The 12674-nt window shown below is 44.4% G+C and overlaps 1 protein-coding gene across 1 annotated transcript; it reads left to right on the top strand.

Moving 5' to 3' along the window:
* Positions 1–3678: 3678 nt before the first annotated feature.
* On the top strand, positions 3679–12171 carry LOC129208706 (killer cell lectin-like receptor subfamily G member 1). The gene is made up of 5 exons (XM_054831901.1): positions 3679–3796; positions 7450–7542; positions 8315–8466; positions 10410–10513; positions 11470–12171. Exons 1-5 carry the CDS (start codon positions 3679–3681, stop codon positions 11579–11581), a joined length of 579 nt encoding a protein of 192 aa, XP_054687876.1. The 3' UTR covers positions 11582–12171.
* The last annotated feature ends 503 nt before the right edge of the window (positions 12172–12674 follow it).

Genomic DNA, 12674 nt, shown 5'->3' with positions numbered 1-12674 from the left:
CCCCTCGCTTCTCTTCCAATGAACGATGAGGGCCAACAGAAAGGCGTCTCGTAGCACCCGCAGGCTAACCCTTCCCACCCGAGAGCCCCTGCGAAGCGCGGCTCGAGGCGGGAACCTCTCATCCAATGGGGGAGAAGCACTCTCCACCGGCCGCCCCGCCCCTCGCCACGGCCAGAACGCGTGAGGCGCCTGCAGTAGCGCGGGGGGTTGGGGTTACCGAGCGGCCGTCTGGCAGTCACCGAACCCGAGTGCTTCGTAAGTTTTCCACCTTGAAGCCGAACTCTCACCTCAGGCTCTCACACTCGTTCGGATCACCTGCAGGCAGGTGAACACATCAGTAAAGATGAAAGGCTTCCCAGCGTCGCTGAGCCTTTGCCTTTCGCCTAGCTCCCACTGTCGAAGGCAGTAGTAGGCCATCGCTGTCTGTGGGCTTTGCCATCCCGACCATGTACCTCCTGAGTGACTTCTTGATAAACAAGCAAGGGAGACCGTTCTTTGTAAAACTGCTTCATGGCCTTGATCCTTCTGATTTTGTCCCCGCCTGACATACTGCTTTGTCATACTTTGGAATAAAGGTATCTCCTCTTTGCCACTACAGAGGAATTCAGGTTCAGCTGATCATGTGCAAAGTTGGTGGACTTGAACATCTTGAGGGTGATTAATAAAGCTATAAATTATTTGAGACTGGCTTATTTAAAGGACAGTTCTCTTCGTAAGTCATGCCCCTGCTGTGATGGTAAGAGAGTCCACTTTCCATGGCTCTGGTATTGGAAGAGATGTAAGTTCTTTGCCAGAGGTCTGAGGTTTTTGCATCTTTTAGTGAAGAAAAAAATGCTGGATTTAGTGAACTAAACATGCTGGAGGAGCCACTTGTTTGAGACGGGTTTGGGAGGCTTCCCTACAGTATGCTGCTTCGGTAGTGAGGAACTGGAAAGGAGCATTATTGGCTCCTGGAAAACTGATTGATTTAGTCCTGCTGTGATTTGTGCCCTACTGCTAATTCCACTGGGAGTACAGCACAGACATCTCAGCTGCAGAAGTCAGATTTATCTATACTCAACTATTAACCGTGTGTTGCCTGCATACCGTCCTATGGTGTGATTCCCTCCTCTAGTTCCTGTCCAAACTAAGAACTCGGCTTATTGCTGATATTTGAGAGAAAATAGTAAACCACATCAAAACAGAGCTCTTAATTCTTCCCCGCCAGCCTTCATTTCTCCACCTGCTCACAAATAACTCTGTCTCTGTGATCACGCTGGCCCTGCAGGCAGCCTGCAGTGTCTTTGGCCGCAGCATTTTCCCCTTGGTCTGAGCACTTAAGCAGTGTCTGAATCTTGGTTTCTTTCAGGCCACACAGACTGCATTCCCAGCTAAGGTCTCATCATGACGACAGCAAATTCTCCCTCTCTGGGCTCATCAGCTCTCTTTAGACTTCTCTAATATCCATTCAAAGCATTCAGGAGAGACTTTCCACCTCTTGTGTTGCTCTGCTGTTTTCTGCCTTCCCCTTCCTCTCAAGTACACACTCCCTGTCTCGCTGTCTACAGGCCCTATCCAGGTTTGGAAGTCATCTTGTGGGTGCAATATGCCACCCTTACATGCAAGTGCATGATGGACAGATTTGCACAAATATACAATCCATGCCTTCCCCGACATGTGCATTGTAACAAATTTGCCACAACACTATATCAAACTAAGCATCCTCCTGGACAATCAATTTTCAAATTTGCAGTATGTCACCAGGATGGGGACCAATGATCCCTGTCCTAGAACTGAAAACCGTGGCAAACTTCTTTGTTGAGAATGCCCAGGCAATTCTTGTAAATGAACTGTACCAGTGAGGAAGACGTACACCCCGAGCCTGGCAATTGTCTCTAATCTGAATATGAACTGGAAGGGATCAGAATCTGCATCAAAACAAAAATCAGCCAACTATGTGGATAAGAGGTTTCTTGATGCTAGAAGCATCAGTACTCCCCACCATTCTCATCAGTGGTCAATCTTTACTACTTTAGAAAAAACCTATCATTTCCTGTTACTGCTGACTACAGAGTCACAAAATGGCAGGGGTTGGAAGGGACCTCTCAAGGTCATCTGGTCCAACCCCCCTGCTCAAACATGGCCACCTACAGCCAGTTGCCCAGGACCATGTCCAGATGGCTCTCCAAGGATGGAGACCCCACAACCTCTCTGGCCAACCTATGCCAGTGTTTGAATCACCCTCACAGTAAAAAAGTGCTTCCTGATATTCAGACTTGTGCTCATTTGCTCTTGTCCTGCCACTGGGCACCACTGAAAAGAGCCTGGCTCTTCTTGTACCCTCCCTTCAGGTATTTATATACATTAATAAAATCCTCCCCAAGATGTCTGTTCTCGAGGCTAAACAGTCGCAGCTCTCAGCCTTTCCTCATAAGAGAGGTGTTCCAGTTCTGTCATCATCTTTGTTGCCTGTTGTGGTTTAGGCCCAGCTGGCAGCTAAGCACCATGCAGCAGCTTGCTCACTCCCCCCTGGCGGGATGGGGGAGAGAATCAGAAGAGTGAAAGTGAGAAAACTCATGGGTTGAGATAAAAACGGTTTAATAGGGCAAACAAAAAAAAGGAAGATAATAATAATAGTAATAATAATATATACAAAACAAGTGATGAACAGCACAATTTCTCACCACCCGAAGTTGATGCTGTGCAAGACCCCCAGCTGCCCAGCCTCCCAGCCCACCCCCAGTTATAAACAGAACATGACGTCATATGGTATGGAATATTCCTTTGGCCACTTTGGGTCAGCTGTCCTGGCTGTGTCCCCTCCCAGCTTCTTGGGCACCCCCTGCCTTCGCGTTAGCAGGGCAGTATAAGAAACCGAAAAGTCCTTGACTGCTTAGCAACAACTACAACATCAGTGTGTTGTCAACTTTATTCTCATCCTAAATCCAAAACACAGCACTACATCAACTGCCAGAAAGAAAATTAACCTATCCCTGCTGAAACCAGGACATTGCCCTTTGCTTGCTAGACTCTCTCCAGTATGTCCATTTCTCTCTTGTACTAATGCTGTTGAGATGTTGACTCAGAGGGTCTTGAGGGATGCGAGCTCTCAGTGCCTGCCTGTGTCTCAAGCACATTCACACTGGCTGTTGGCTGTAGACAGAGTTCCCAGTGGAATTGTCCAAAGCTCACAAGGCTTCCTTCTCAAACCCATGCTATCCACCTGTACTTCCCTTTTCACAGCAGTTGGGCTGCCATAGCCATTGCTAATCCCACATTTCACCTTGTACTGTCGCTATTCACCTTTTTCACCTTGTGCTCTCACTATCCACCTGCTTCTGTTCTGAGAGGGAGCTCTTCAAAATGACACATATTCTTACAATTACTACCTCAGTGTAATCACAGCCTCTTGCGTTGGCAACAGTTAGAATACCCATGCACTTTATGATTAATCACCTCTTCCACTAATTGCTGTTCTTAAGACATCCCTCATCAGCTTACAAAATGGAAGTTGTTGCACTTCCAGTGTTCTCCATTCTGTTGTAAATTTGGTTATTTTGAGCAGCTGGAGATAGAGGTTGCAACTTCATATTTCTTGTCTTCTGAATGTGGCGTCAGGTTTCCTGTTTCACAGGCGTTGAGCCCTGTCGCTCAACAGCCTGATCGAAACATCTTGTCATACGCACTCTTTGCTTTGGCATGGAGGGAAGCAGATCAGAAACTTCTGCAGCTGAAGCGAATGAGGAAGTAATTTATACTTCTGTCAAATTCTCTCAGACTCCTCCACCAAGGGCCAAAGCTGGACGAGAAAGGAGAGGTAAGGAAGCTGGATGAGGTAGGTCAACAAAAGATTTCTTTTGAGCGAAGGCAAGATCTAACAAAAACACTCTGGGCTCGCCACTGACTTTGAGTACGAGCTCGTGGTGCTGTTGCCTTGGTTCTAAAATACTGTGACTATGTTACTGTGATAAAAGCCAATGGGTCAGAGACCCAGCATTGTTCCCTTGCCCTGTCAGACCCCTTTTAGTGTTCACTCCTGGGCATTCAACCCAGGCATCCTTTTCTCTGAAAGAGGTTTGCAGTTTTAAAGTTGTCTGCTTGTCAGCAATAAGAGATTGTCAGCAATAGTTCTTTGAAGGGCAGGCGAGATGTGAGTACAGATAAATTAGAGGCGTATGCTAATCAGAGATCAGAGATCAGAGACAGAAGAGGCATATGAGATCATCCATTCTGTCTCCCGTGGGGCTCTGCAGGATTCTTTTGTGATACATTTTTTCCTGTGTTTTCTCTGTTCTAGTTTTACATACCTCCCAGTGTGCAAATTTTCAGCTTTTGCCTTGAGACAGTTCTTCAGGGCATTGTACGATAAGGAAGATTTTCGTCGTGCTTTCCTTAAATTTTCTCTTCCCTTATTTCTGCTCCATTCCCTTTGATCAGGCCTTGCAAATGTCAAACTAAGCAATTTATCTGGCTGCTTAGTTGAGAAATACCACCTTTGAAGAGTGAGATTTTGCATTGATGGTCATTCTTTTAGGTGTGTCCTTCCCATGAACTGATTGCTTTTTCCTCTAACTGCCCGTGTGCTTTAGATGAGTTGTGTTGCATTGGCTGCAATACTAGTGGTTGACCTTAGCTTTTTTCAGAGCTGTTACAGCAAAGGAGGCTCTCGTTCTGGGATATGAGATTTTTGTGTCCTGATCAGAATAACTGCATATATCTGTGGTTGTTACTGCTGCCTGGTCACTTGCTGCACTATGGAAACAAAGCTAGCACAGAAACCCACAAGCTCCTATCTGGTCATCACACTTCTGCTTGGAAGGCAGTCTTGCTTTTGCATGTGTTTTCATCAGAAATTAGGTTTTCTGTTGCATCAGAAAACACAGGGACATCCCTTCATTCCCTGCCATTTATGTTCACTCCCACCCTGTTGAAGGTGGGGATTACATCTTGAGATGTTTGCAGTTTTCCTTTTAATACCCCTCCTCTCCAGATCCCTGTATGTACCCTCATCTTTTTGAGCTAAAGTCAGAGGGCCTAAAATAAGGAAGCTGATGCTTGAACACACCTTCTGTGCATATTATTTGATTATTTCCCAGCTCTCTTCTGCATGCGAGGAGTCCCTAAGGAGTGCAGTTTAAGTTCCTTTCTTTAGAAGATCTTTATTTTCAACTCTGTCCCTGCTCCTATCACTTTTGAGAGACATGCTCTCAGATATTTCATCTCTGTTTTCAAATGCACACCCTTGCTACCGAGTCACCCCTGTGACACAGTATCATGGGTATATCACAGGTGTATAGATCAGTCTCCCACTTAAACCAACTGGTTTTGGCTTACATGGACTCCTCAAAAATGAAGAGTTGTCCCGGCTGTCTTCTGTCTGGCTTACAGAGAGCATTAGATGTGCCACGCTACAAAAATTGTCAGTCCAGCAGTCACTTAAGGCAGCATTAGCCTGTGTGGCATGCTTGTAGTAAACAGCGATAGCCAGGTCTGTGCCATAGCCAAGGACAGGATCCTCATTTCTCAAATCCTCCCTGGCCCTAGGTCATCATGCTGCTCCCATACTGACGTAGGCAGGAGCTGAGGGGAGCTATTTGGGACAGTGCAATGACATTCTTCAGATTGTCCCAGATGACTTGAATTATAAAATGCTAACAGCTTTCAGTTTTTGAACTGAATTTGGACTCCCAAACCTAAAAATATTGGGTCACGTTGCTTGCAGATGAATGCAGGGTATCATAGTTATTTCTCCAGAGTACTGACAGACCTAACTGGGTGTTTTGCATACTAGAAAGTTTACATTAAATGTCCACCAGTTCACTTCTTCCTTCGCTTGGGGAGATTCTTCCACAATTCCTCAGACAAATACATGGAAATATTTCTGGATGCTCTATTCAGATTTCTCTCCTCAGTTCCAAACTCATTCCAGGTACTTCTCCCTTCCTCTTCTACAAGAGCTTCACATGCACTTCAGGAGCTGAGGATCAAGCACAAAGCCCTGAACCTGTATTAAAAAGGTGGTACTTCAGGAACTGCCTTTTGTAAGGGGTAAAAATCCTGATATATGAAGATTTTTATTGCACTTTGCTAGGTTGATCACTGCAGTTCATGTAAGTCTGAAACTCATCTTGAATGTTTCAATATGACTTTGCCCCTTCGCATTCTTTTTTCCTCCCAAAATTATGTAGTGGCATAATTGGTTTGAAACAATAGAGGCTGAACTGCTCTATTCTTTGCCAGGAGGCAGCAGCTCAGATGCCCAATCCTGCCATTTAAGGATTAACCATTTCACTATCATCCTGGTCACCTTGTCCTGGAAGTAGATTTTCCCAAAATCCAGAACAGTGATCTGGAGGATGGAGGAGATAGCTTCTTTGAGAGGAAAGAGAGTAAGGAAACCAGAAGTGCAAATTCTCAGAAATGTGGTCTAGGAGCAAAGAATTATGTTTCAATAGATATTTATCCCCTTTTACTTAGTTTGCAGTTGTAATCTGCAGAGAAGAAGCTCCATCCTACACCTTAACCTCCAGCTGACTCCATCCTCTTGAGGCTTAATCTGATGGCAAAACCTACATCACCAGAGATGCAAAGGTGACCTTACAAGAGGTTTAGAGAGCAGGCAGAGAGAACACCTACCCAGTTCAAGTCCTACAGTTCTCCCATTCTCCTCTTGCATGAAGTTGAGGCGTAGGTTGTGACTGAAAAGTCCTTCTGTATTTTGTAACTGAAAAGAGATGGGATTTTGTTCTTTAATAATGATTAAAAAATAAATAAATGTTTTAACTACAAGCGGGGCAGCTAGAAGATCCTGCAAGCTTCAAGAAACATGACAAAACCTTTACCTTAGGAAAGATCTTTCTACCAGAAGAATGATGCTTACAACAAACCTCCCTTACGCTCACCCTTGTTATGTTAGAAACGACATTCAACCAAAACCGCAGGTCTAAATATATTGCTATAAACCAGAAACTGGTCTTAAAAACTAGTGAGCCTGCAAACCACTCTAAGATCAAAATATTTTTTTTTTTTTTATTAATTTAGCGATCTGGTATACTTTCTGTATTTGGACAAAGATTCCAATGCTTAAAGGATGCATTCTTGTTTTTAAGTGAATTCTCTTCCCCTTCTGTTTTAGCATTGACTTTCTTTGTCCTTCTCACAATATTCTTGATACATGATGTGCATTTGTTTTCAGCCTCCACCAAGAGATATTAAAAAATGTCTCCCCTAGTGCTTACAAATATTTTATTCTTCTATCCATCCCTTTTAATTTCTCTCTGACAAACTTCTTCATTTTACTGTAGTTTCCCATTTTGAAATTATATACAGTGCCTTTTGTAGTTGTTGTTGTTTGGCTCTGTTGAATCTCAGTGGATTTCCTTGTAGAAATGCCCAGGACACAAACTACCTAAAACCAGCCTCAGTTTTCATGTGGCTCCTGTTCACTGTGGTTTCTTTTCTATTTTACAGGTCCCTGTCTGTGGCCAGCAGTTGTGCCGGGCTTAGCTATAGGCTTTGGGATACTGAGCATCTCCCTAGTGATTGCTTTGATTTGGAAGATGAGTAAGTGCACAAAGGGGTGCTGAGGATGAGCAACCAACAGCAAAGGAATGGAGACTCATCTAAGCACAGGATCTCAGATCATGAACTCCATTATATGGGGTCAAACCAGAAGCTGTTCTAGGTTTCTACCAGCCTTAAGTATCCACTGCCTATTCAGAATATTTTGAAGAATATATTCCTTGTGCAGATCCCAGGCAACCCATTTCAAATCCTGTTGCAAAAAGCAGTGAAACATATTGAAAGGTTTTTGTAGACTTGTTTGCTGTAATTATAGTGGTAAATTGTAGAACAAATATGCAAGGTCTATAACACTTTTGCATGCATGCAGAAAGCACTAGACGATGTGGGAGAGCTGACTTCGCTGCTTAAAATCTGTTCACTTGATGTGTAACATGATCACACCATACCCACAGAATGACGTATTTGTTTCCCTTACTTTTTGCACACCCAGAGTGTTGTCTGCTTTCAGATAGCCAATTTTCGTTGTCAGGTATCTGAGTAGTTCAGAGGAAACCCGGGGGGGGGGGCAGGCTAGAGAGGGCCTGCGTTGCATCAGCGTCAGAGTGCATGTGACTCTTTTGCGAACATTTGGAAATTGCACAGAGGATCTGAAGTTCAGTGTTGATGTGTTGTTACTTTCAGATGTTTATCCTTACTTGTGTTTTCTGCATTAAAAATATCCATAAGAGTTGCTTTGCAGCAGGTCCTTGCTGGTAAGCGTCTTTCTGTTGGTTACTGGTAGAGAAAAGCTGGTGTTTTGATTCCTTTACAGGTGACTCCCACCCACGCTGCCCTGAGCAGTGGATAGCCTACAGAGGGAGCTGCTACTCCTTCTCCAAGGAGAAGAAGGACTGGCATTCCAGCCAGAAATCCTGCGAGGCACAGGGAGCTCATCTCCTGGTGATCAGCGATGCCGGTGAAATGGTAATGGTTTTCTTATTCTTTGAGGATCTTCCATTTCCTTGCAGATACCTCAGTGATTGACATCCAAACAGTGCTGCCACTCTAGCAATATTTTGACTTTAGAGGAAACATTTATGACTGTGACGCTGTAGTGCAGTTCCAGTTTCAGTATGTCCCTTAAAAGTTCCCAGCAAGCAAAGAAGCAAAGGGGAGAAGGCAGAGGTGAGGGTCACTGTTGGCTACTCAGAATCATCCTATGAATGATGTTAGGAGACAGCTTTCTTCACTGCCCCTCTCCACATCCCCTCCTAGCCCCAACAAGGCTGATATGAATGATTACAGGGAAAAAACTGTGGCTCTGTGCAGTCTCTGTACTCATTGCCTACAAACAAATCGTCCCCACTCTTCAGAAATGCTTCCTTTGCAAAAGTGATGCCTCTCCTCCCGGCAACTGCTCCAGCTCCTCCTGCTCAGTGACCCCTGCCACTCACTGTATTCATGCACGGATATTTCTTTCTCAGTCTGTTTTCAATGCTTACTTTCTCTCTCTGCCAAAAAAACCTGAATTGTGCTGGAGAAATCAGAAATCATCTGTTCCACTGCTCATTTTCCAGCAGGTGTTCACTGGGGGCAGAGGCACGCATATGACCACTAAAGAAATGGGTAGAGCTGATCACTAGGGAGGTGAGGCATGTCTGCCGAAGTAGAGCAGAAATACTCGATATGGTTTTGCGCAAGCCAGGGCTTATTAGCTCAGGTCCAATGAACATGGAGAGCTTCCAGTCCCTGGACAGAGGTTTTGTTGTACGATGTTCTGGGGGGGGAGGATTACAAAGCCAGGTCTCTGCTTGACTGGGAGTATGTACCAGGCTCTCACACTTGCTTAGGCAAATCCTGATTCCTTAGGAAATACCCATCTTCCCTAGATTACCCATTTCTCTGCATGAAGAAAGCCTCCCTAGTCTGGCTGCTTCTTACTACTGTCTCTGCTACTAGAGTGCTACCCATTATCCCTGCTCATACTTCCCCACGTAAGCAAGACTTTCCTAGCTATCCAGTTATACATGCCCTATGCTGCAAAGGCTGTGACTGTTCAACCTCCCTTTGCCAGGGAAGTGCAGTCACCTCCAAACCACCAGCAACACTCAAGCGTTCCTCAAGCTACTCCTATTCCCACCACTTCACCAAGCCAGCTTTGTTAATGCTTCTGTGTGAAGATGTCTGCTCTGAAGCTTTGTTTATGACAGGAGGAGACAAGGGTGGGGCCCAGCCATTATCGCTGAAAGGTTGCTGTTGTTTGGTTTCATTGCAAATGTGGGCAAGACAAAACTTCTCTTTGTCTTTTTTTTTTTTTTTGAGAGGGGGATTTACTTCAGGACTGAGTTTCTGTTGCAGGCAGGCTTCACCTTTTCACAGTAAACAGGAGTTAAAGGTTAGGCAAAAGGAAATGAACACTGAAAATATGTAGGATGAAAATTTGTATAAAATTTAATGAACTTTGGTCCTGGGCTCTTTACACAGATATGTCAGTACCCGCACTTCCTGCCCTGACCTGATTTTACCTTTAATTGTTAATATTTTGTATTAGCTTGCTAGCTAGCTGTATGGTAGAATGTTAATACTAATACTATAGACTCCTACATAAAGCTTTGTGTAGGAAACTCCAGGAGACTGGGGTGCAGTTGGTTCACATATATTGCCCTGAGAAATGTCCTTTGAATAATCTGCCCAGGACCCTTGAAAGCACGCTTACTTCCTTGTGAATGTACACATAGTTGTTATTCCAGACACTATCTGCAGGGCTGATCTTCCTGATTAGAAAGTGTGGAGAAGCAGTATTGTCAGCCATCTAAGGAACAATCAGGCGAGGAGATGTATCTTGCTCTCTGTTCTATTTACTTATCCTTACGTCCATTTTTAGGCTGGCTGTCATTAGTCACTTTGTAATTCATGACTGTTTCTAGGACCTATTCAAGAGTATTCAAACAGGATGTTTTTGGATTGGACTGAGGAACAGCACAGGCTCTGACTGGATTTGGGAAGATGGCTCTGTATTCAAGGGCACCAAGTGAGTTTAATTCTGTTTTAAAAACCTCAGTGCTAATTCAGATTGCCTGGTGTTCCACAACACCCAGAGTTCCTGCACCAGATCTCAGGAGCTTTCTTCCTGGGCAGATTTCCTTCTTACCATCACCTGTACAGCACTGAACTTGAAAGACCCTACTTTTTACTGCCCTGCATCTACCGGTGAAAAGCAGGGCAGTAAAAGCAGGATCTCACTCTCTACTTCCCTCCAGCTGCTCAGACCAAGGATTATTCGCCCACACAGTTGCTCAGTCAGAAAACCATATGGTCCACCTTGGCTTTACTGGGTTTAGCCACCTTGCACCCATTCTGCCAAGTGCTGGTGTCACTGGGTGTAAGGACCTAGTCCTTTGGTGCTTTGCTAGTGCCAACCCAAGTCAGAACCTTAATTTTGGCTCAGTCTTTACTTGGACAAAACTCATGAGTTTGCATGAGGGAAAACATGATTTTGTCCACTGACTTTGCCTGGCCCTTTCCTTTTTATGGCAGTTAACACAATGAGTTAGTATCTTAACACTCCTCCAACAAGCAAACTTGCCAAAGATCTCGCTGTCAGTAGGTTAGCACTGAGCTTAGTTCCCTTCCTGAATCCAGCTTTCTGTTCTTACAAACTCCTTGGAGGTGATCATCTTTCCATGAAACTCTTAGCACTGCCGTTCTCATGCTGATGGATATCACTGTCACTGAAGGGCATCGTGTCTATGTTTGGTTCCGATTTGGGTTCCACAATGGCAAAAATTACTTAGATGTGTAATCTCCAGGTAGATAGTTTTTTTGGTATACCTTTTTTTTTTTTTCTAAGAGGTGCCCTTTGGAGGTTGGGTTCTTTCACTTGCTCTGGGCTCCACCCTTCAAAATCAGATGTTTTTTCTTTCTTGCCTCCAGGAGACAATCTCAGCATTTTCTCTCAGTCTCACTTTTGTTCTGTGTCTCTTGCAGGGTCCTCTCTAACAGCCCTGTGCAACACTGTGCTGTCCTGATGAAAGATCACTTTCAGGCTTCCAGCTGTGAATTTTCTGCTCCATGGATCTGTGAGAAATCTCTTAGATAAATCCCATGCACACTTTACATTTTAATCTCATAACCATCTCATCAGTGGTACATGTGGATCATTGTCCTGCAAACCAAAGCTCCATACAAGAGTAAAGACTTTCGCTTTCCACACCCTCACAAAGGTGTTTTGCAGGGACAGGTTTGTTGCCCATAACGGTGAGTTATCCTCAGTAGTAGATCCATTCTCAGTCAACATCTGTTGGATTACTGCTGTTTGTGACCAGATGAGACCTGGGACATATTCCCTGCCCTAGTCTTTCCTTATTTGTCCTCTAAGGGCAAACAAAAGTTTTGTCACAACAGATGCTGTGTTTTCAGATCTCTGAGGGTGAGCTGGCCATTGTCCTCCATTCCTGAGCATCAGATTTCATTTCCATTCCCAGCACCTCCATTGCCTGGTGCCAGCAGGACCAGGAAAACGGAGCCTGCACTTCACTGCCAGAAACATATAAACGGACTTCTCCTAGTAGCAGCCTCTCCTTTCGCATCCCAGTGCTATGAGCGGACAGAAGAGGGTGAAATGAGCCTACAACTTCTGTAAATCCAGCAGTGCAAATAAAACTCCAGTACTGAACTGGATCAAAAGTGTGTACCCACATCATTACTTCTCTCTGTTGGAAGGAACCAGCTGCATGCTGTGTTTTATGGGCCAACTTCAAACTAGTCAAGAGGCTGGACTTCTGAAGTCATAGGAATGCAGTTAGTTGTGTATTATTATTAAATCAACCAAGAATGTGTTTCCCTCTCCACTTCTGCAGTGTTGTACTGCAGAGAGAGGAAGCAGTGGACAAATCTGTACTACAAGGAGCTTTCAGTTCAAATAGAGCAGAGACAGGCTAAGAGTGTGAACAGTGTAAGGCCACAGTGAACATTAAGGGTGGGACAGTAGGTTGCATTTCCACATACCTGGAAAACTCTTTTTTTCTACCCAGTGATTTTGTTCCAACAAAGGAAGAGGAATTTTATTAATTTCCAATTTATCCTATTTATCCTAGTATATTCATATCATATTCCAATTTACTATTATCAGCAGGTTAGTGGTAGATGTTCTGAGGTGTGTGTTTGTTCTGGGAGAGACAGACTGGAAAGAT

The sequence above is a fragment of the Grus americana genome, chromosome 1 (genome assembly GCF_028858705.1).
Source record: "Grus americana isolate bGruAme1 chromosome 1, bGruAme1.mat, whole genome shotgun sequence".
Classification (NCBI taxonomy): Eukaryota; Metazoa; Chordata; class Aves; order Gruiformes; family Gruidae; genus Grus; species Grus americana.
Note: the sequence above shows the minus strand (reverse complement) of the source record. Positions and strands in the feature narration are given on the sequence as shown.

Bases quoted from the DNA above. Each gene is read 5' to 3' on its own strand.
- LOC129208706 (XM_054831901.1), top strand. From the start codon at position 3,679: ATGGAGGGAAGCAGATCAGAAACTTCTGCAGCTGAAGCGAATGAGGAA. The intron at 3,797-7,449 runs GTAAGGAAGCTG...TCTATTTTACAG, and splicing joins AGCTGGACGAGAAAGGAGAG to GTCCCTGTCTGTGGCCAGCA. The intron at 8,467-10,409 runs GTAATGGTTTTC...GACTGTTTCTAG, and splicing joins TCAGCGATGCCGGTGAAATG to GACCTATTCAAGAGTATTCA.